General features: G+C 40.5%; 1 protein-coding gene across 1 annotated transcript; it reads right to left on the bottom strand.

Annotated features, from left to right (window-relative positions):
- Positions 1 to 9272: 9272 nt before the first annotated feature.
- Positions 9273 to 20524, bottom strand: lrrc4bb (leucine rich repeat containing 4Bb). Its single transcript, XM_010904938.3, has 3 exons — positions 20004 to 20524; positions 14640 to 15215; positions 9273 to 14509 (listed from the first exon to the last, which is right to left on the bottom strand). The coding sequence occupies exons 2-3, from the start codon at positions 14880 to 14882 to the stop codon at positions 12494 to 12496; spliced, it is 2259 nt and encodes a 752-aa protein (XP_010903240.1). The 5' UTR covers positions 14883 to 15215; positions 20004 to 20524; the 3' UTR covers positions 9273 to 12493.
- Between the last annotated feature and the right edge of the window lie 3559 nt (positions 20525 to 24083).

The following is a 24083-nucleotide window of genomic DNA, read 5'->3' as shown; positions in this document are numbered from 1 at the left end:
GAGAACGACATGAGAAGAAGGCGCCCTGTGCTTTCATTAAAACTGAACCAAATCAAACCAAAGGGCTTGTCTGACAGGATGTGTTCAAAACATTGCGATTACCTTCCATTAATGTTGTAGGGTTGTAGGCCTGTGTGTATCGATGTATAATACCAAATGTTTTGTCACATCACAATAATAAAATCAAAAAGCAGACCATATTGTATCACTAAAGGCTGTGAGGAATATAATGGGAAAAAAGCTGAATGTCCTTGGATATGTCTGGCAGACATATGCACAGAATCCAATAGATATATGTCGCAATGGTCATCAAGACATGTTCAGTGCATACCGCATACATATGGACAGTTGTATACATTCTACATGTCAACAAGACTGTCTCTCTGTCCTCCCTTCTCAATCAATAACTCATCACTTGACGTCAATACTGTTATCCCCCATGGGACAAAAATGTCCTTCTTTAGGACAAATGGAGTATAAAAGTGAAAAAAGAAAAGCAAGGTAGATAGACAAGGAGAAAGGGAGGGGGGAGAGGGAGAGAGACTTGTTCTTCCTTCATATCTCATCATGTTGTGCATAATATATCTGACACAGCAAGAATTGCTACATGTCTTTCTTAGCTTTTTTTCTTTCTTTAACTTCTTTTAACAGTCTTTTTTGCTTCTCCTCTTTCAGTGTGCAGTCAAAAAGAATTAGTTATCAGATAGAAAGTGGATATACCTCCAAAAATGGGAATAAAATGTGGAACAGATATAAAATACAGGTGAAATACTGTTTAAAGACAGACACTACATACAGGCAGAACTGCGTGGATGGAAATCAAGAATTTTGAGCTCCAGCAGGTGCCTTGCAATATTTGAAAAGACAAATGTTCTCAAAACTGCATTTTGTCGTAGCCAGTCTTAAAAGTAATAGTCCCAGGGTTATGGGATAGCTTCATTTCCATCCCTGGGCAGCAGGAAATGGAATAATACCAATGTTTTTAAGATTGCTCCACATTTTTTGTTAGTGTTGAGTCCATCTATATACTAGTCCATCTATACTATATGCTTTATTCAGTACTTTGTAGAAGTACCTTTAGGAATGATTGTAGCTTTGAGTCTTCTTAGGTATATCTTTACCAGCTTTGCACAACTGGATTTGGCCTGGTTCTCCAATTCCTTGTAAATCCCCTCAAGCTGTGGGAGGCTACAGTGAACTGTGATCTTCAGGTCTCACTGCCATTGTTAAATGGGGTTCAAGTCCTTTGGATGGGCCACTGCAGGACTTGCACAGGTTTGTCCCAAAGCTACTCTAGCATTGTCTTGGCCCTGTGATTCAGATTGTTGTTGTGCTGAAGATGCATCATCTCCCCATTCTTCAATGGCCTCTCTGTATTTTACTCAGTTCATCCTTACCTCAATCCTGTCCAGTCTCCCATTCCCTGCCACTGTGAAGCATTCCCATACTTTGGTGCTTCTACCACCATGCTTCTCCATTGGGATAGTATTAGCCAAGTGGTGATCGGTGCCTTGTTTCTGCCGGATGTAGTGCCTGGCATTCCAGCCTACTAAGTCTCATCAAACCTGAGAATAATTTTCCTCATGTTCTCAGTCCTTCATGCCTTTTTCCCAGGACTTACATTTGTCTTGCCACTCTAACATAAAGGCTTGATTGATGGAGTAACTGCAGAGATGGTTGTCCTTCTGGTAGGTTATCCTAACTCTGAAGCTCATTTAAAGTGGCCATTGTGTTCTTGGTTACCTCTCTGACCAAGGCTCTTCTTCCCAGGCCTGTTTACTTAGTTTGGATGGATATCCAACTAGGAAGGCTTTCTATGCCTTGACACAATCTCTAAGATTGAATGACTTGTCTTGGTTTTTGCTCTGACATGCTCTTTGAAGGGTGGATCCTTGTTATAGATTGGTGTGTGCCTTTCTAAATCATGCCCGATCCGTTGAATTTGCTACAGGTGGATTCCAATCAAGTTCAAGGGGACATTTTCAAGACTAAAACTATGCAAACTCAATTTGGAGTGTCATGGCAAAAACTCTCAATACTTAGGAACATTAAGAATGTCAGTGTTTAATTTTTCTATAAACTGGCACACATCTCCCAAAATTTTGTTTTGCTTTGTCTTTATGGGGTATTGTGTGTAGATTAATCGCAAAAATATATACATATGTAATCAATTAACTTAATGCACAATAACATATGGAGGATGTGAAATGGGCTGTACGCTTTCCAAAGCCACTGTACATAGCTCAGTTCACCAGGATCAAACCTTCTGCTCAATGATGATTTGTTCTAGACCATCACCTTTCACCTACTTCCCCTATTTTTTAAGTCTTCTCTAATTTCCTTCTACAATTAATTATCGTTTCCTTTTAATCCTTCACCTTCTGGCCAGCCTCCTATGGAGGCCAAGTCACTTCACTGTCGGTATGTCCAGCAACCACAGGTTTACTGTAATGTTCCTCTGCAGTAAAGGTTGGTGTGCTGCAGTCTATTCCAGAGCATATCCGCCACACGCATACGAATGCCTTCAGTTGACCTTAGCATACAAACATCCATGACCCAGTGCTTCACCCTTGCTCATCTTCCAGACTGGGATATTGGAGACGATAGAAAAATCGCTTAAGGGCAAGGGATCCCTTTTTAACCTCGAAACTCTCGAGGCTGGTGAGATATTAATGGAAGTCCTGTGCTTGTTAGAGGTTCTGTATTGGTAACATCTAACACAGTCGGAATGCATTATGAATGAGGCCCTAACTCACTGATGCATTCTGAATGTGTAAGCTATTTTAAAGTGCGTTCATGCACCACAAAGAAAATATATATTGGTAATTTACCCGTTGCTGGATTTCTAGAAATCGGACACATTATCTCGAGCAATAAAATCAAGACATATCTACCTATTCTTTAAAGTAACGTTCTCCTTGAAAGCCAAATAATGTTGGAGAGAGAACAGAGATAAAGACAATAAGCACTTGATTCCTCCCAGATATGATTCCTGAGTTGAATTCTTAATTAACATGTAATTCTTAATAACAACATTTGTCCAGATTTTATTCCATAAAAAGTGTTTCAGGTTGGCACATGAACAGATTGGATAGTCATAAAAGAGTTGGCACAGGGTCCAGATTAACTGTATCAATCTACTCCCTTATCTCCACATTCCCTACAAAATGTTGCATTAAACGATACAAAACATTCATCAAAACGGAAACAAATAGGCAGTTTCCCTTGGTGTGCTTTGTTTTCAGTGTAAAAAGACAAATATGCAGTAATTCCAGGTGACATTGCTGGCTGAGTTGAGTGCTGCCCCCCCTCCTGAGAAAGACAGAAGAGGTGAGGAAACTGCCCTAGAGGACTGTGTTAAGGAAGTGGGAGTGAGGATGGAAGGAAATATGGGTTTAGAGTATATTACTAAAAGAGAATCAGGATAGCATCATCTACCATCTGCAATATTAATCCAGATCAGAAACACGTTTGACAAAAAAATTGATTATTTACATCTGTGAAGATTATATAATGTATGTACATGTGGTAAAGACAGCCCCCCCCCCAAAAAAAAGGTAATATATATATACTATACTTACATATATACCATATTTACATATAGATATGTGTATTTTATATGTATATACAGTAAATACTATATGTATTTATACTGTATATACACTACCATTCAAATGTTTGGGGTCACTTAGAAATGTCCTTGTTACCAAAAGATAATATGTTTTCTGTCCATTAAAATAACATTAATTTTTCCAGAAATACAGTGTAGACATTGTTAATGTTGTAAATGACTATTGTAGCTGGAAACCGCAGATTTTTTATGGAATACATTCATGGGCGTACAGAGGCCCATTATCAACAAACATCAGTCATGTGTCCAAATGACACATTGCTTTAGCTAATACAAGTTTATCTTTTTAATAGGCTAATTGATCATTACAAAACCATTTTGCAGTTATGTTAGCACAGCTGAAAACTGTTGTGCTGATTAAAGAAGCATTAAAAATGTCCTTCTCTATACTAGTTCTGTAATTATAGCATCAGCAATTGTGGGTTTGATTACAGGCTCAAAATTGACAAATACCAATAACTTTCTTCTGAAACTCATCCGTCTATTCTTGTTCTGAGAAATGAAGACTATTCCATGCAAGAAATTACTAAGAAACTGAAGCTCTCGTACCACGCTGTGTACTACTCCCTTCACAGAACAGTACAAACTGCCTCTAATCAGAATAGAAAGAAGAGTGGGAGGCCCCAGTGCACAACTGAGGAAGAGGTCTTTTGAGAAACAGGCACTTCACAGGTCCTCAACTGGGAGCTTCATTAAATAGTTCCCTCGAAACACTAGTCTCAACATCAACAGTGAGGAGGTAACTCCAAGATGCTGGCCTTCTTGGCAGAGTTGCAAAGAATAAGCCACATCTCAGACTCGCCAATAAAAAGAAAAGATAAAGACTGGCAACAGAACACAGACACTGGAGAGAGGAAGATCTGAAAATAGTGTTTGTGGTGTTCAGATCACAAAGAAAACAATTTGTGAGATGCATACTAAATCAAATGATGCTGGAGGAGTGACACCATCTGTCAAGCTTGGTAGAGGCAATGTGATGGTCTGGCGTGCTTTGGTGGTGGTAAATTGGGAGATTTGTACAGGGTAAAAGGGACCTTGAAGAGAGAAGGCTATCACTCCATTTTGCAACGCCATGCCATACCCTGTTGATGGCACTTGAATAGTTCCAATTTCCTCCTACGACAGGAAAATGACACAAACTATGCAATAACTATTTAGGGAAGAAGCTGTCAGCTGGTATTCTGTCTATAATGGAGTGACCAGCACAGTCACCGGATCTCAACCATATGAGCTGTTGTGGGAGCAGCTTGACTGTATGGTAGGTAGAAGTGCCTATCAAGCCAATCCAATTTGAGGGAGGTGCTTCAGGAAGCATGGGGTGAAATCTCTTCAGATTACCTCAACAAATGGACAACTAGAATGACAAAGGTCTGCAAGGCTGTAATCGCTGCAAATGGAGGATTATTTGACAAAAGCAGTTTGAAGGACACAATTACTATTTAAATTAAAAATCATTATTTCTAACCTTGTTCATTTCTATATTTCCTAATAATTTAGCTTTAACTAATTTCATGTATTTTTTCATGGAAAACAATGCAATTTCTACATGACCCCAAACTTTGGAACGGTGGTGTATGTACATTACATTGTACATTTAAACAGTGACTAACAAGTTAAAGTGCAAACTGTCAGCATATATTTGAGTGTATTTACACCCATAAACTGTGAACTGTGTAGGAATTAAAGTCCTATTTTACCTAGTCCCTCCCACTCCACAGGGGACCAAAATTAATTGGACAAATTAACAATTTAAAATAAATGTATCGTATTTTTTACTTGGTTGCAAATCCTTTGCATTCGATCACCACCTCAAGTCTGCAACCCACAGACCATCACCAGGCACTGTGTATCTTCCATTATGATACTCTCCCAGGGCTGAACTGCAGCCATTTTCAGTTCAAGTTTGTTTCAGGGGATTTTTGCCTTCTGTCTTGTCTTCGGCAAGTGAAAGGCATGCTCAATTGGATTCGGCTCAAGTGACTCCGCCAGTCAAGAGCATTCCTGTTTTTTGGCCCAGTCTTTTACCTGCTGCAAGGTGAACTGTCACCCTATGGGTTTTGAGGCGTTTGGTTGCATCTGAGCAGACAAGATGTTTCCGTACACTTCAGAATTCATCCTACCGCTGCGGTCCACAGTTCAACAGTGGCAGCCATACATGCCCAAAACATAACACTCCCTACATCTTATTTCACAGATGCGTTGGTATGCCAGTTCAAGTTTTTCTCTACACTTTTCTCTTGCCATCACCCTAGTACTAATGTTTTTGCACCTTGAAGACCAGCCAGGAGAGTTTTCTTGATTTGTCTCACAGTTGTTTGTTGTTTTTTTTATTCACTATGGTGAGCATTCTTTGGTCATCCACTGTGGAGGTCTTCCTTAGTCTACCAGGTTATTTGCCATTGCTAAGGTAACCAGTGCTTTTATTCTTCTTAATGTACCAAACACTTTGTTCTGGCATGCCTAATGTTTTGGCTAGGTCTCTGAACGATTAATTCTGTCCATATACTTTTGATACCCTTAAATGTGGAGTCTGATATTTATAAATGGTTCATCCAATATGGATGAAAATCCCTCAAATTAAAGCTGACAGTCTTTACACCAATGTCATTATATAATTTCCAAAATGCTGGAGTACAGAGCCAAAACAACAAAACGTGTCACTGGCAAAATAATACATTTTTACATTTAAAAAAAAATTATCAACAATTTTCATAATGACAAAAAAAAAATCTATATATAAATCCATATAAAGACCAGTATGTTTGAAATGTTTAAATAATATGATCCCCAACATCCCCACACTAACTCCTATTAAACTATTCTGTTCAACGCTTTCTGCCTCCTGCTCCTTTTCTCTAACACTGGGAAATGGAGTCCAGTCCCAGGATTTGAGTTGTATTGAAAGGCAACGTAAATACACTCAATTCCCTAACAAGCAACATAATCCACAGCAGGGCTCTTGCTGTCGATGTTACATCCACACTTGAATGTAGCCGACGCAAACTGCTCTTGTATGCATGGACTGTAGGCACGCTCAGAGGTAGGCTCCCTCCCTACGTTTCCACGGTTTCGGGCAGAGGCGCTAATGTATCGGGCTACAAACAGTGACACCTCTGCTCCATTGCTCCATCCTGAAGTTTATACTGCCAGTTCTGCCAGCAGACGCTGCTGTATATGTGTAGTCTGTTTGTCGGCCAGGGGAGTGAGATGGGAATCCCCTGAGAATCACTGCTGGGAGGCTATTGAATTTGAAGTGAACGATGGCATAGAAAAAACAGGGCAAGAGAGCTAGGTTCAGGGAGATACATATTTTCTGATCCCGACAAAGGGGACAGCGACGGGAAGGAAAGTTGCACCCATTCACATAAACTGTCTCCTCTTCATTTCAATTAGCTACTCTACAATTAAAAGAGTAAAGCATAGTATGAAAAAAGAGCTAAGAGTATATCCAGTTGCACCTTGCTGCAAGCAATGAAAAAAGTGTTTTCCCAAGATCACCTTGCACTGCCACAAATGTCCGTGTTAGGATCACACGCTTCTCTAATCACATTTGCATTCCAGCATTTCACTTTCATCTTTTAGTCTGAATGCGTGTTAAATTTGTTCTCCTCTGCCTCATACGACACATTCTGCTCTTCTCTTCACGGCCTCTTAAGAATATTACGATTTGTGTTACCTAAATCTGCCTGTTCTGTTGACTTTATATATATCATTATTTTTTGTACAAATTCAAATGTTTTTTAAGCTAACGCTAAGAAATATTTACAATTCTGTGTTTTAAAAAATTGGCAACACTCACAGGTCGTGAATTAACAACCAGAATTTTCACCTTTTGGGCACACTTGCTTTGAAGCCTCACCTAAGCACAAGGTTATCTCCTTCAGGATATAGATTTTAAATACAATCCTTACGTGCACCCTTTCTGTTACAAATCATAACTTACTACCAATCCATCACTTTAGATTCCGTCTGTACTGCACTGTGGTGCAAGCCTTTCAAACAGATGCACAGGAAGTCTTCAGGGACCAATAAGAATTGCTCTAGGGGCTTCAGGAGGACAATTAAATACAGTATACAAACATGCCCCAGAGAACTGAAGTGTCCCAAACGTACAGAAGTCTTAGTTAAACATGGTAACACATATCATCAAATGTCCCATATTCCAAATACAAAATCACCAATGTTTTCCTTATTTTGCTATACAGAGTACAGAGACCTCTTTGGTGCAGGATAAACAACTGCAATCCTTCTAACTGCATACATTAACTCTAACCATGTGCTATGTTTTAATGGTGTCAAATCACCAGAGCTGTTTGATATGAACCAACAATATAAAAATAAATATATTCACTGCATATTGTGGGCATTGACAGGTGGTAAGCCTTATTCCAATGTAAACCGAATCGAAACAGCATCAGCATTTATACATTGGTACTTAGTGTTCATGTAACTAGCAACCTAAAAACAAAAAAGAGCATGTTCATGTGGGAATAAATACTTGCTATGACTTCCACTCATTAAGAGCTATCTTTCATACGTACCAAATAGTCCAAATGGCTTACGGGATCTGGACCTGAAACCTTTAAGCACGAAGGTATGGGACAAAGAATTTAGTGAATTGAGAGTGCATCTTGGAGAAGACAGGTAATTAAGGGGACAGTTTAATGCACTGGTTTGGATAACAGCACTGTTAGATTCTTACAAGAACTTGTGAAGTGAACGGCTGTGACACACTTCTGTACGGAGTCCATATTAGGACATTCATTTCAAATGACAACTGAATAAACTCCAAGTGACTGACTCGGACTCACCCCAACTGACTTTAACATTAACCATTGTTAAAATACAAAGCTTCCATCGATGTGATTACGACTTTATGTGGGCACCACACTAGTGATCAGTAAGAAAAACATGGCAAAACATGACAACACAATGATATTTGCTAGAATTAATTTCATTTTTGTTTCATAAAATCCACACTATACAAATGCTGTATCTTAATTTGATCATCCTATTGTTGCAGGACTATTCTTGCACCGCATGAAATGTTGATTGTTAAATAGAAAATGTCTGTTCATTGCGATCCAAATACCAATTAACTTATTTCATTTTTCTGCATGACAAAATGTGCTTAAATTAAGATACAGCATCTGTAAGTTAATGTACAGTATCATCATTGTCTGAAAGGATTTAACCTGGTTTAACCTCAAGTATTTTGTAGTAAGCGGTGCTTCAGATGGGAAAACCAGTACAAACACTAAATTATAAGTGTTGAATGGATCTTGATGAAAATGTTTCTTTACCTCTGGGCAGAAGGTTAAGTCAAACTGGCACAGAGAGTATCATATAGCATATATATATATATATATATATACATATACATATAGATATGTATAGATATATATACATAGATATGTATAGATATATATACATAGAATTTCTCTGTCAATGTATGACAAATGTAAATATTATATATTCATGTGTCCAAAGGTGAATAGAAAAGTTGTAAAATTTCTACTCCACCGTATCCCTGGGTTAATGATTTATAGGTGACATCAGATGACAGTACATTAATAATGACCATATCAATAATTTTACACTTTAGATACAACCACCAATTGCGGGAAAAAAATTTAACAAATGAACACAAAAATGTCACATTTTATTATTTTGCATTTAAAGAAATCTATAGGTTTTCTAAAGCTTAACTTTCTTTCTCTTCATTAAAAAGCTTTCCAAACAACAACATAGTTCAGTTTCTCGTTCAGTTCATCAAATGGAATTTCGTACCAAAAGATCATAATTTTCTCACAATTTTGTGGCTGAAATAACAGTAATCCACATTCGGTGTAACCAACCAAATTTAGCTCCAAACAAATGGCATCTGGGCTGTAGCATCCAGTTGTTACAAGGGGCGGGAAAAACAACACACTCAGTATTCCATCCATTGAGGTCATCATCATCTTCTTTAGTAAAGATGACCATTGTCAAAGTTCATTTGTTATCTTCTGATGTAGTTACTTGGGTTAAGTGGTGGCTGTTGTGTATTTCCTCCATCATGTTTCAGTTGCGTAGGTATCCACTGCACCATTCACTTTAAGTTGTAACACTGTGTTTGATAATCATAAAAATTTAACAATAATAACAACAATAAATATTAATAACAATAATGATCATACTATCTTCAAACATTTGTTGATACATTTTTTCAATGCTATGTAAGGAACCTCTCTAGAATTTGTGATGTCTATCATCAAACATTGCCAAATATTATAATTCCGAGAAACAACTTTCTTGTTCTGTTCTGTACAGTGATTTACTCTCACGTAGCATGCTCGAGAGGTATTAAATATGCTCTTTGAAATCTGAAAGCACAGTTACCAAATGTAGCACATCAACAGTGCAGCCATATTTTGGAGTTTTTAGTCTTCATTTATATTCTAGTAGCGTCTCAGTAGGGAAACAGTTGAACTCTGCCCACAAAAAGTGTCTGCTGGACCATGTTACTGAAATACTATCTAATTCTCATCCTATTTACCCCTTTTGAGGGGGAGTATCATGATTCATGAAATGTGCATAAAGCGTCAAGTAAAAACTTGCATTACAACTCCCTAAATGTTCCTTAGTTGGTCAGTCGCTTTGTCTCAAATCTAAGACAGATTAGGGGCAACACTCAAACTGAGTCACAATGAGAACTGACAAATTCATTAGTAATTCTGTAAGTTTGTAAGTAGAAGTAATTATTTTCTTAATATTAATACTAAACATATCGAAAGCCCTTATACCACAGTGGCATAATGTATCATTTTTTTATTATTATTATTAATGTTGTTATTATTATCATGGTTGTTTTTATCATTATCTTCCTCATTATTTCCTCAAAAACATGTACCTTTTTTCCCACTGGTGCACTCATTATGGGAATATAACAGCAAGTAAATCAGAACCAACCCTCCCTACCCACTCAAGACAAGCTCTGAAAATGCATCCTGCACTGTGAGGAACGGGGGGTGCAGCATTAGCACTTGTTTAGTGGTAGCAAGATCACTGCCAATACGTCAGTGTGCAGTATTACAGTAACATAACACACCTCTAATCTCCTATGCAACAATCTGCCTTTCACTTGAATGTGGTTTGGCGAGTTCAGTTTGCACTCAATTGCAACAACCATTCTGACGTTAACATTCTGTGTTGATTCATACCACTTTTTTAGGGCTAAGAAGAGCAGTTTTTTCAAGAGACAAACTAGATTTTATGCCAATTAAAGCAGCCTTTTAATGCCAATATTACTCCCTCATAGGAATGACTAAACGCCTGTCATGGGATGTTAACAAAAAAGATGACAAAATCGGCAAGCAAAAAGGCCCAATAAAGATTGCAATAGCCTGCAGCATTACTCTTTATAACTACAGTATGTTTTCAGTTGGTTTCCATTAACCACCAATACATCAACACATGATTGATTTATTTTATGTGAATGATACATGGCTAGACAATGGCACACATTATATCAAACTAAGCAAAAATAATTAGAGACAAAGTTTAAATGCACAAAGCTTTAAATTGTATTATCACATGAGAGGTACACAGTAAAAAAGTGGTTTATACAATCGTCATCAACCAAATACTGTTATCATACATTTCTCTTCCACTAAACCAATAATGGTAGTTGAATCCACTTACTGAATGCCACTGCAAAGACAGGCATTTAATCACCCTTATGACAGCATTGTGTGGCATCAAAATGGCGACCATGAGAAAGGTGTTAATATCAAATTCGCCACTTAAAGCAAATATCTTGCTACTGATCTGAGTCCAGTTACACTTTGTCAACATTTCATTTTGCCCATACATTTTTTGCAGGATATTAGCTCACTGTGGATGTGTTTTATTTCACCTACATTTGCTGATGGCACATGTATATGCTGGCAAGTAGCCTGCTGGAATATATGGAATATACTCTCAAAACAAACAAGAACAGAAATATCCAATTTTCATCACTGCGGAGAGAGTGAAACACAGACTAAAGCTTCCCAAACAGAAAACTGTGGACCTCTCCTAATGTTGTTCAATATTCATGGCGGCCAAATTCATTCACAATGAGTGTTGCAATTGAGCCCTTATGTTTTGGAGGAGTACCCAAACTCAAAACATATGTATAGTATAATCAACCTTCACAATCACCGCCCCTGATTATTCACAAAACAAACTATTACAGCTCATATATCCTCCAAAATATTTTTGCATTGGAGTCTGCAATGTTACATATTCAAATGAAAATATATTTATATAATTTGAGGAATTTTCACAGTAGTTCGTACTGTCCTGTACTTTTTGTCCTTCCATTTCTGCCTATCTACGGCCTTAAGGGAGACTTTGAGTTCATACAAGAGTGTCTTGCACAACTGTTTTACGTGAAAGAGAAATGTCTCTAGTATTTTTTTTCCTGTAATGTCTCCAAACTTCAATGTGGTAAGTGCTGTGCAGGTCTTAAGTCTTGACTGACTGGCCAACAAAGACTTGGGGGACTGAGCTACAGTACTTGGAAAGGCTTTTTTCGTCTATGTGAATACAACTCATAGAAACTGCAAGAAACATTTGCTTTGGCACAGATTTACATTGTAGCGATGTTAGTTTTTGAACTCCATTGCCGTGATCGTTACTACAAACACAAGTGGCCCATTGAGTTAATCCTTGGCTCAGTACACTGTCGCTGACCAGTCTATGTGTTTGTGTATTGCCGTGTCAGTCTATCCTCTCTCCTGGTGTAATGTCAATGCACTGTTCTGTCTAATCGTTCGGTGCGTAAACCAGCCATCAATCCCCTTTCTGCCTTTCCCTTGCACTCCTCACTCCTTGTATTTAAATTTGAGTTTCCTGGACGTTTTCCTTTGAGTTTCCCTTGAACAGAAGAGGCTCCATTTGTGGATTCTGGTTCTGGCCCATGAAACCCTTGATCGATCCGTGTAATCCCATAGGGGGCATGGGGAGGGACATTGGCAGAGGTGGGGAAACAGAATGAAGGTTGGTGTTGGTGCCATTTCCCGACATGGTCTGGAAACTGGTGGAGGAGATTGGAACTTGTGTACAGGAGATGGGGATGTCCTGGCCATGCTGGTTAAGTGAAGACTGGTTGTTCTTGTTGCTAAGGGTACCGATGCCTGCCCCTGTCCCAATGCTCAGACCCATCACGTTGTTGTTGAAATGATTGGCTTTGTAGTAATGGTTGAGGTGATCTGATCGCCCAATGTTGGGAAGGTTTACTATTTCCGGGTGATGCCTCCTTAAGGTTCCATCTCCCCCACACCCAGATTGCATGGTCGATCCCCCTGAGATGCCGCTCCCGGCACCAGCGCCAATCTCATCCTCCACGTTGATGATTTCAATGGCGCGAGTAGGGCCGTGGTGCTTGTGCAGTTGGTGCTGTTTCCTCAGTTTGTAGAAGACGACCAGCATCACAGCAGCCATGAAGGTGATGGCCACGAAGCAGCCGATAATGATCTTGGTGGTCTTCATAACGTCATCCAGGCCAGGGATGTTCGTGACATCCATTATTGACACGGTGACCGCCTTTTCAGTGGCTCTGGTGGCTCGAGGGGAAAGAGAGGAGAGGGAAGAGCGAGATGGAGATATGGTGTATCCAACCCTGCCTTTGCCCATTACCTCTCCTGAAACAGTGGGACCCAGGTAATCCGGTGGCACGTAGGTTTCGTTGATGTACTGCCTCGCGGCGGAATCCTCCACGTTTACCGTTTCCACGGTTTCTACGGTGACGGTGGTGAAATAGCTGAAGGGGTTGCTGGAGTCTGAGGAGGAGACGTTAAGCACTGCGGTTGCGGTAGTGTTGCCAGCAGAGTTGGTCACCATGCAGGTGTATTGGCCTGTGTCTTGCACAGTCACATTGGTGAAATTTAGGGTTCCGTCGTGAAGGACCGAGATCCTGACGCGGTACGACCCATGGGTCATGAGAGTGCCATTCGGGGTCAGCCAGTTGACAGACGTCATAGATGTGCCCGTGCGACACTTCAGCTCTGCGGCCATGCCTTCGGTGACATTGAGGTCGGTGGGTGGCTCAACAATGACTGGAGCGTAACAGGTGAAGTGGCTCTGGTCCAGCTCCCCAATGTACCGGCCCTTTAGGCCTGGGGGAGCGTGGCAGCGGGCGCAGCACGTTGTGTTACTGGGCACCGTCTCCTTTAGCCACCAGCTGAGCCACAGGACGTCGCAGTTGCAAACCCAGGGGTTGTGGTTGAGGTGGACACGTTCCAACTGGTGCAGCGGGGTGAAGAGGTCGTGGGGCAGAGAGTGCAGGGAATTGTGTGAAAGATTGAGCTCTTCCAGGTTCTTCAGGTCGTCAAACGCATTGCGCTCGATGACGAGTACCTTGGAGTGCATGAGCCACAGTTTGCGCAGCGACACCAGGCCTTGGAAGGACCCCGGTCGGACCTTCCCCAGCTGGTTCCCTGACAGCTCCAGCTCCTCTAGTCGAACCAAGGGCGTGAGGTTGGGGATTTCCTTTAGACCGCACATGCCCAAGTTTAAGAAACGCAGGTTGACCAGGCCTTCAAAGGCGGCCTCTGAGATGTAGTCCAACCTCCTGAGTTCACCCAGGTCTAGACGGCGTAGGGAGGGAACGCGGTGGAAGGCATATGCCGGCAGAGTTTCGATAGGGTTATTTCGTAGCCAGAGCTCCCGCAGCTTACTGAGGTACTCAAAAGCCTGTGACGGTACCAGCGTGAGGCGGTTGTCAAAGAGCTCCAGAGTGTTGAGATTGGGCAAGCCATTGAAAGCGCCCACCTCAATCTGTCGGATGTGATTCTTTGAGAGCTGCAAGATCTCCAAATGACGCAGGTGCTTGAACGTATCAGACTTAATCACCTGTTGGGAGAGATTAATACATGCTGGTACATTGTAGCCATGTGAAACTTACGTGCCCTCGAATATTCTCTGTTAATGTGAGTAAATGTATAGACTGTGAGTAAATGCAATGAGAGAAATGCATAATTACCTCAATCGTGTTCTCTTGTAGGTTAAGGTATCTTGTGTTCACCGAAATACTGTCCGGTACTTCCACTAAACTCTTCCTTGTACAGATGACTCGGCTTGCCTGATTGGAACAGCTACAAGGGTTGGGACATGGTGGTGCAGCTTCTGTCAGCTCAGGTCCATGCTGGTGGAGCCACAGCAAAAGCTGGACCAACCAGAGGAGGGGAGAGGGGGTGGAGGGGCCGGTCACCATGACAACACGCATGGCAACTGGGTCATGACCCACCCCTAGTCCTAATATGTCTAATAAGTCACTCCAACACAAGACAGTTAAGTGTTTCTGTTAGTGTTCATTTTACCCTTCTATTCTTCTCTTTCATGTTGTTTTAAAAAGTGTGATGAACAGTTGTCTTGATTGATCATTAATACTTTTTACTTGACTTGGTTTGTGTCAGTTTAAATCTAAAATCTATTTTTCAGCATATCTTTTTAGGGAAGTGTGAATTTGTATATCCCATGGCATTATGAGAATAACAAAGGAGATATTTGGTAAATCGGCTCTTGAAGGGTTGTCTCTGTGGGCTTTAGATGCTCTTCACTGTAAGGGGAAAAAATAGAGAGGGAGGGAGAGAGAGAGAGAGAGAGAGAGAGAGAGAGAAAGGGAGAGCGAGTGAGATCAGACAACTGCATATGAAATCCATTAGTTCGGTAACTAGAAGCACAATCGCTGAGAACACTGAAACATTGAATCATGTGGGACTTCAATATCATAGCAACACTGATGATCAATAGATAATATGTATGGAAAGCATGTTAGCTTTCAGGTTTACACTACAGTATTTGTTATCAATAATCATAAACCGGGTTGTTCATACTCTGAATGTTGATTGGCTGAAAGCCATGGTATGTAAGACTGTATACCATGCAATGGTCAAATTGCGTCTGAAACAAGTTTATAATCGCAATAATGCACCTCTGGGATTTGTGGTGTATGGCTAATATACCATGGCTAAGGGATGTATCCAGAAACTCTGCACTGCATTGAGCAACAGCCCTTAGAAGTGCTCTACTGGTCATATCCCCATTATCTACTGGACCTGATCCAACCATTTCGCCAGTCACTTTTAACTTCACATGTCAAGGTAAACATTTCGATCACTGTTCATGATCTCCCTGACAGACACTGACAGAAAAGCCAAAAGAAAAATACAATTGGTTAATGAAATTTCGTGGATGATTCAGTAAAATAAAAAAATATATATATTAGGATGCCCCCTGTTTATCTTTTACCAAGATCAGTTAAAAAGACAAGCAAGGGGTCTTTCAAATTAGATGTTTCTTGAGGAACCAGTTTTAGTTAGTAAGCTTGTTGATGCTCACGTTTCATCATTCACGAAGCCTATGGGTTTAATTGAAAGCCAAATCTGGGTTATATTTTAAATAATAAAAATGCATTTACTTTGTAAAGCACTTTTGTCTCACCTTAGGTGCTAAAAATAAAACTAAAATCATCAATAAAAACAAAATACAGAACAAAGAAAACAGACAACAAGCAAAGTTATATAAAGGTATTATCAGATCTGGGGGACATGAGAACAGAATTAGCAGAGGTCCTTGAAAGCTTTTCTGAACAGCACAATCTTCAGCAGTGCCTTAAATGAGGACAGAGACTCTGCAGTCCTGACAGTATCTGGTAGTATGTTCCACAGCCTCAGAGCATTGCAACTGAAAGCCTTGTCACCCATAGTTTTTAGTCTGCAGCCTGGCTGCTGAAGGGAGATGGGCCTGGAGCAGCTAAGGGTGCGTGTGGTTTTAACCCCTCATTCTACTACCATACTTATTCAGAAGGCCATTTCACAGCGAACATGTTTTTCTGTTATGCAACTCAGCACTCAAAGGCTACTCCTTATGTACCCATTCCAAATGTTTTAATACTGTCTAAATAAGTAATCTATTGGTTATCGTGTTCACCATATAAGTTTACCGTTTGATTCACACCACATTGAAATAATGCTCTAGAAATTGGGAAGTGAAATTGCTAATCTGGTAAGTTTTTGCGTGTATAAACACGGGGTCCCCCTCTCATCCTACTCCCCACAAATGACCCTGTACTGTCCCTTTAAGACTAGAGGCCCTTAACAGAATGTAAAATATTCAAGGCAATGTTGTTCAAACTAAAGCAACCATTGCTTAAATTCTTGTACTGTATTCCATTTATAACACACCTCTCTGGTGAATTGTCAGATTTGAAACCCAGGTTTATAGTTAGCCCAAAACATCCTCTCTCCTACACAGTGCCATGAACGCATGCAGTCCTAGGAACCTGGTTGCTGTGGCAACCGGCTCATACACCATCTTGTGTTTCACTGCCCAGTGCAGTGAAACACTGCACAGCACTAGATGCTAGTGCTGTGCAGCTAGCATCTAGCTAACAGATGTAGGCCAGTCATTTTCAACCGATCAGTGTCTTGCATTTGTGCTCAATTAACACATAACCCCAGCGCTTTTGGGGTTCAGTAGGCTGTGTCGAGGGCCTGCAGAATAACGCCCTACTTGTTGCGTGTTCAGAGAATGTTCTGTCTTCTGATGAAAGAGTCACTGTAAAGATATGCTTCAACAATTTGCCCGAACCAATCTGCAAAACCTTACAGGTGGTTCACAGCACAAATAAGACACAGGCCTGCCTAATGAAATGATTGAGTATCTAAAGTCTGGCCAAGACATTTTAGAATGAACACGAATAGAGGAGAAACGCTCCAACTTTCTATTGCACATAGTATTTTACAATGTCACAGCGCCCAGTGCAAGGATGATCCCTCAAACCTTAACATTGCCTATGTTGCAAACAAAGGCTGAACCCTGCCTATCAAGATAACAGTGGAGAGAAACAAACACTTGATCAATCATAATGTGCACATAAGCTGCAGATTAGGTCAACATCCATCAGCATTCAAATATTGCTGAAGTCTTTGCGTACACTAACAAACGCAGACACACATCAGTTTCAATGATTCTCCACTACCAGGATCCACCATTATAATTGCAACATTGAGACAAATGATTATTATGTCACTGGTCATTAGATAGCCTCCAGGTATTGGCACTGGATAGTGACATTGGGGGAGGGGACATATTCAATATCCTCCCCAGGTGTCCCTTCAAAATCTATGCACGGCCTACACTCCAGGCTGGTGCATCTGAAATTATGGGCTTGTCCATCATGGTGAAATTGACCTATTTTATTGTGCCATTCTTGATCAGGGAACATCAACTGTCATTGTTTAAGAGGTGTCCAATCCGTTACATGCAACACAGTCACAACCCATTGAAAAGGGGTTTTATGAGCCAGATGAAGAAAACAATTGCTCTTTACAAAGACTCATTCCAAGACCATCAAAAATATCTAACTGGACAAACGTTGCTGTCAGTAGATGTTTATTCTGACGACACTCTCGTGTACTGTAGGCTGTGCACAATGGTCGCAGGCAACTGCTATGCTGCAATTCGACAGCACGTTTCCTCTTATACTAGGACGACATTGGATATTATAGTCTTCTGAAAACACAGTTCTCTTAAGAAAACATATCTAACATAACAGCACGTTTAGGTTATACCAATGTGTGCCTTATTGTTTCATCTACTTGTCTTGCACCCTCTATTTGTTTTCTCCTTTTCACAACACTGAACAGTGAGGATTCTCTGTTAGGCAGCTCAGGTGGCTTTTGCCTGCTTGTGCTACATCAATGGGCCTAATCACCGCAAAACAACACCAGTGCCTTGAGTTCCCTTCCTATGCTACACATTCCACCATGGCGAATAGTCTGTAGACGTTTTTAATCGTACTCCTTGTCAACATACAAATAGGATGTTGCATTGTGTTCACACAACATGGTTGTTGCTTAAGTCTTGAACGACATAAGCTCTTTTGTCTATAAATAGATGCAATTAATTTTCATCATGTCAAGTGCTGGTTGCACCCATGTAGGTATTGATCTATGACACACAATTAGTCCTGGGAGAAGAAAGCGTTCAGTCGTGAAGAAACAAATGATCTGCAACCTGCCGGCCATATGTAACACAAACACTTGAGTATTGTGTAATCGCTGTAGATTCTAATGAACTGAACAAAACTAAACTGCATTTTCCCAGGGCTTCATGCTCAGTACCTGATCTCATCTTAAGGTGAATTAAGTAACACTTTGCTTAAATAGCCTGCGGTAAAAATGTATTTCAATAGCCTGAAACTAACGTGCATTATGAAGCAGTTATAATGATTTGTATAATATATATATTGTAGACTATTATAACAGTGTCATAATGATCGTGATGAGTGAGTTGAAATGTAGCCTATTGAAAGCATTTATAAGAAATTATGCCGAAATTATAACAAGGTATGAAGCATTATATCAGCAGTATTTGTAAGTAAAGTCTTACCAATTGTGGCATTGTTTTCTTTATCCTCAGGCTAAAGCGACCTGAGCATAGAGAGATCCTGTAGCCTATACCAGGCTCAATAAGACCTGATATTTACAGCTGGTCTGAGACGAACACAAAGCGACGCAGGTGCAGCAGCGCTAACATCATCTACTGTAACTATGACAACACTAAATTGATTCGGAGTTGTTGGACGTGGGAATCCGGTTAGGGGGAGGCTATATGCACAATAGTAGAAATCAGTGTGTTATAGAGAAAATTTGGTTAAGGTCCAAATGGTACTTTGATCTCTTCATTAGCAGGTGATATTTGTTTCTCCTTATTGGGTCTGAGATTTGACAGCAATATTATGGAGAGTTTAAACATTGAAATATACTAGCGATTTAGAAAATTTGATAATGGCATTCATATGACACATAGTGTTATCTATCCTCAACGTATAATCAATTCACAATAAGCCCTTGTGGCTATACATGTTCATATAATTTCATCAATGCAGCTGGCTTCGCGCTACGGCGCACCTTCTATGGAACGCAATTGAAATTCTTAGAATAGGCCTAATTTTGCACATGCTGCATTACAAAATGGCTTGCATCGACTATCTTTTTGAATGTGGAATAATGACAACTAGGAGATACGATTGCAGCAAGAATAATGTTAGCCTATTATCGTTAGTAAGGTATATTCTGTAATATAGGTTTACATAAGGTGACAAAACGTGATTACAACACCTTTTCGTTTTGAAATGATCTTGAGAATTTCTTCAGTTTTGATTTTCAAAATGTCTTATAAATCTGCTTGTTTTTCCGGGTATTCCTTTTTTACAAAGCCATTTTAGCTAATAAAACAGTAATGTCCCCAGCAGATCGGGAGAATCATACCTAAATAAGAAATTGGTTTACTACATCTGTCATTTCAGTTTATACAAGTATTTAGTCCAATTGACTCATACCTTTCTCTTTCAATTGCTGTGGCGTGAGGTCGACGTTTTCTCTCCTTTCGTCCCTCTCTTCTAGTCAGTTCCCCAACCTCTCTATATATCTCTCATTTTGTCTTCTCTAAATTGATTCGCTCGCTTCCACTGAGCTCGGCTCTTGGTCGTCTTCCGCAGCAGCAACGCAACAACTCACCGATTGCACGTTCAACATAAGCAGAATCCAAACACGACAAAACAGAGTAAAGAAAAGTATGAATAATACCATTAAATTTAAAACGTGTTTTATCAAATAAAAACGAAATCGTGAATGGATGCATCCAAGCGTCTTCTCATCCTTGGAGACGCGCGCAAGCAGCAAACGCGACGGCGCCCATTGGGCATGGGCAGAGCATTTTTGCGCTCCAGCATAAGCGGTAGCTTACGCGCATTCCGTAGGTCTGCAGCTGAATGCCACGAAGTCAGCGTAGAGCTCTCAACAAATACCACAGAGAGACCAACAGCTCAGGATGGAGGGCCACGTTGATTTAAGAAAAAATATTTCAAGACATGCAGCTTACTATCCTTATGCCATATGCAATCATTGTGCATTCTCTATTGTAGCATGTTGGCAGGATATTTTCAGTGAGACGACAGTCATGACCTGGCCCATAGATCTGAGTGAACATGTAGATCTACAGAGGGCCACAATTGGAACACTTAACACAAAAAGAGTGGTACTTCATTTATTAACTCTGAAGATTTCAGAGAAAGTTGCAGCAGGTTTTTCTGCAGTGTGTTCTTGAAAGCAGTCCATTGCTGGTTCACCATTGGCATCTCATAAAGTGAACATATTGCCACAGCGCCTTTGGGCAAAGCAGGCTATTTCACTGCCTCTGGGGCCGGTTAAGTTGTTGTTGCGCAAATGTTACATATCAGAGCAGTCAACTTCAGGTTACTGCCACATATACCTTTTTTAGACATAAAACATTCAGACAATGTAGTTTCAGTTAGGGTTTTTGCACTTTTGTAGTTTATCATGGTATAGAGTTTTTATGGCAATATAGACCAATCAATCAATCATAACATTTACTATGAAGTTTTGCTTGATTAATTAAGCAGCTGATGGTTTTCTGGGGACACAACAGCCTTTTGTCGAACGGGTTGGGATATCATAAAAAACTACTCTTTCGTGTGCTTTCCTAATATAGGTTCCTAATCTAAAAGTGAAGTTTAGAAAAAGCCGCCAGACTTCAGTCAGTTACACTTCGTGGGGTGTTGTACTACCCTACTGTGACTGTTAAGGCCTGCCACTCCAGCGCATTTTAGAAAACCGTTTTTTAGATGTACTGGATCGTGTCATTTGGTTTTTACACGTTCCTCAGAGATGAAAAAATGACAATATAGCTATTGTCAACAATACACTGCATGTGGAGTACGCTTTCAATACGTTTTCAAGCTGCACCCACATGAACCCATCATAAGTTCAAATGCGTAGCTTGTACCATGTCTTCCCCATCCCCCCATCTATCTCCACAGTAGTGGCTGTGAAGTAACATACAGACCTGAGTATTCACCAGAAGTCTCAGTCTCTCTCTCTCTCTCTCTCCCCCTCTCTCTCTCTCTTTCACTCCCCCTTCATTCGTTCACTCTTTCCCCATTTCTCTAAATATCTCTCCCCTTCATTCGTTCACACTCTCCATCGCTTTTCATCTCCCCGCCTTCCTCTGCCTGAATGCAGTAGTGAGCATTGTTCACAACCAACCCATAGCTTTTGCGAAGAGCCGCACAGCAATGAAGGCTCTGTGCCTTTTGCCTCTCTCTCTCTCCCTCCCCTCGGTACGCCTCTGTCTCTCTCTCCCTCTCCCCCTCCTCTACCTCTCTCTCTCTATTAAATTTCCGCTCACACAGTGGTGCAGAGGATATTCCTCCCCTTTCTCCCTCTTCCCTTGCATTCCTTCGCGCTCCGTCTGATGTCTTAGTCCTCTCCCGATCCCACTCTTCCTCTCTGGCTGTCATGCAGTCCAGTGTCGCTCTCTCCTCTCTCTCTTCACATCTTTTTCCTTTCCAACCCCCGCGCCATTTAAAATGAGTCCACACGCTCACATACATCGCCCAAGCACCACCCCACCCTCTGCCTTTCATCTTACCCCCTCTCTAGACTGTCCTCACTGTGTCATTGCATGCCTATGTGTGTATGTGTGTGTATGTGTGCACGTTTGCGTTTGTGTCTGTCTGTTCCGATTGTGTGTGTACGTGTGAGACGTGTGTTTCGGTGTGCATGCGTGCGTGCGGGCAAATGAAAAAAACACTCATGGCTGTATTGCTGGTGTCATCAGTACAGAGAGGCTATCTGACAGAAATACAGTGGAGGGCACGTTAATCCTGCCATTGAGAGAAGGGTGTGTGTGTGTGTGTGTGTGTGTGTGTGTGCGCCATCTTCAATACAGACCAACACATGAACCTTTAATGGTGGGTTAGGATCCACAGGGGACTGAGTGAACAGGGAGAGGGGGATGGAGATTTGGCAGGGACATGCCATGGCAGGACATATGTAGCATGCTGATAGCTCCGGAGAGGTGCAGCTAGGACTGTGGAGAAACACGGGAAGGTACTGCTACGTATTCATCAACTCTGTGACACTTTGGATCAAGGATGTCGGGTGGCAGTTTGTGAGCTGTCCTTTCAGATAGCCGAGCTAGGCGCGCGCATTCCTATCGCAGTGAATGTCTGGTTACATGCACTCTTTGACAATGTGGTTAATCTTATGCTTTTAGATTCTAGTAAACAAACGAACAGTCTGCTTGGTGGGCATCTGGTGTGAGCTAGCAAAAACAAATGACATATCGGCACTTGAGACTTTTGGATCTGGTCTCTAAGAACTGTTATTGAAAAGACAGAGCACTGTTCAATGTCATCTGTGATAGAGAAAGAGAGATAGTATGCGAATTTAGTGCTATTCAGTATGGTAACGCTGTGTGCTGTGTGAGGGAGGGAGAGAGAGAGACAGCGCCAGAGGAGAGATCCTAGTGTCACAGTATCTTAGCAACTGCCTCCATCTCCTTGGAGACAAGACCTGACATCATTTCCCGTCTGTGAAAAAAATCACTTTGGTTTGTACACAGGGTGTGTGAATGTGTGTGACATGTTTATGTTATTTGAGCCTGTTATGATTGCTATCAGTATGTGCCGTGACACTGTGGAGATGTATTCCATAAGGGTATACTCAAGAAATGTCATAAGTTGAAACAATATAGTATTACAGATTTTAAGGAAAACATGTCTTAAAATGAAAAATAAATATTTTGATGGATAAGCTATTATAATTCATAATTTTCAGAATAGATTGATAAGATTTAACATTGTTTATTCATAAATGTATTATAAAGTAAACCAAATATGTTTCTCAGATACTAAATGGGATAATAAATACATTTAATTCTAAAAAGAATGTATGTTTGTATTATCTATGTGCAAACAGTGATATTTTAGTACTTTTATTTAAATTCTTGTTGAAGATATAACAATCTGTGTTCTCTGCTGTCATCTAGTGACAAAAAGTGAAAACTACAACAAGTCTCACATTTGCATTTTAGTTTATTTTACAATGTAGATTTTAGGAAAAAGAGACTCTCAAAAGAACAGCAAATTGAATGTAATTCCTGCAATTAGGTACTGCAATGTTCCCAGTCAGACAAAACATGGTATGTCTAACTGTTCATCCGGGTCTTTATATAAACTAGGGTACCAGTTAATATTTCTTGCAATGGACAACTACTAATAAAGTCAGCAACCTTATTAGTCCCAAGACTCCAGTAACAATGTGTTATTATGTATTATTCATCGGAGTCTCCAGCCCTTATATTCAGTCTTACAATGAAGTGTCTTACTGGAAATATATGGATGACAAGAATTTGGCCTCAGTCATACCTATATTTCCATGTACCCAACAGATACTGATCCAAAGAAATCCATGTGTTGTGGAAATTCTAACCAGAAAAGGCAGAAAGACTGTAGATTCTTAAAACAATTCAAACTTTATTATACATTTGCAAATTTGGAGCAGTTAACAACACTCAGCAGCGTAATGTTATGAGCTCTGTCCAAAGATAATCTCAG

The sequence above is a fragment of the Esox lucius genome, chromosome 5, assembly GCF_011004845.1.
Source record: "Esox lucius isolate fEsoLuc1 chromosome 5, fEsoLuc1.pri, whole genome shotgun sequence".
NCBI lineage: Eukaryota > Metazoa > Chordata > Actinopteri > Esociformes > Esocidae > Esox > Esox lucius.
Note: the sequence above shows the minus strand (reverse complement) of the source record. Positions and strands in the feature narration are given on the sequence as shown.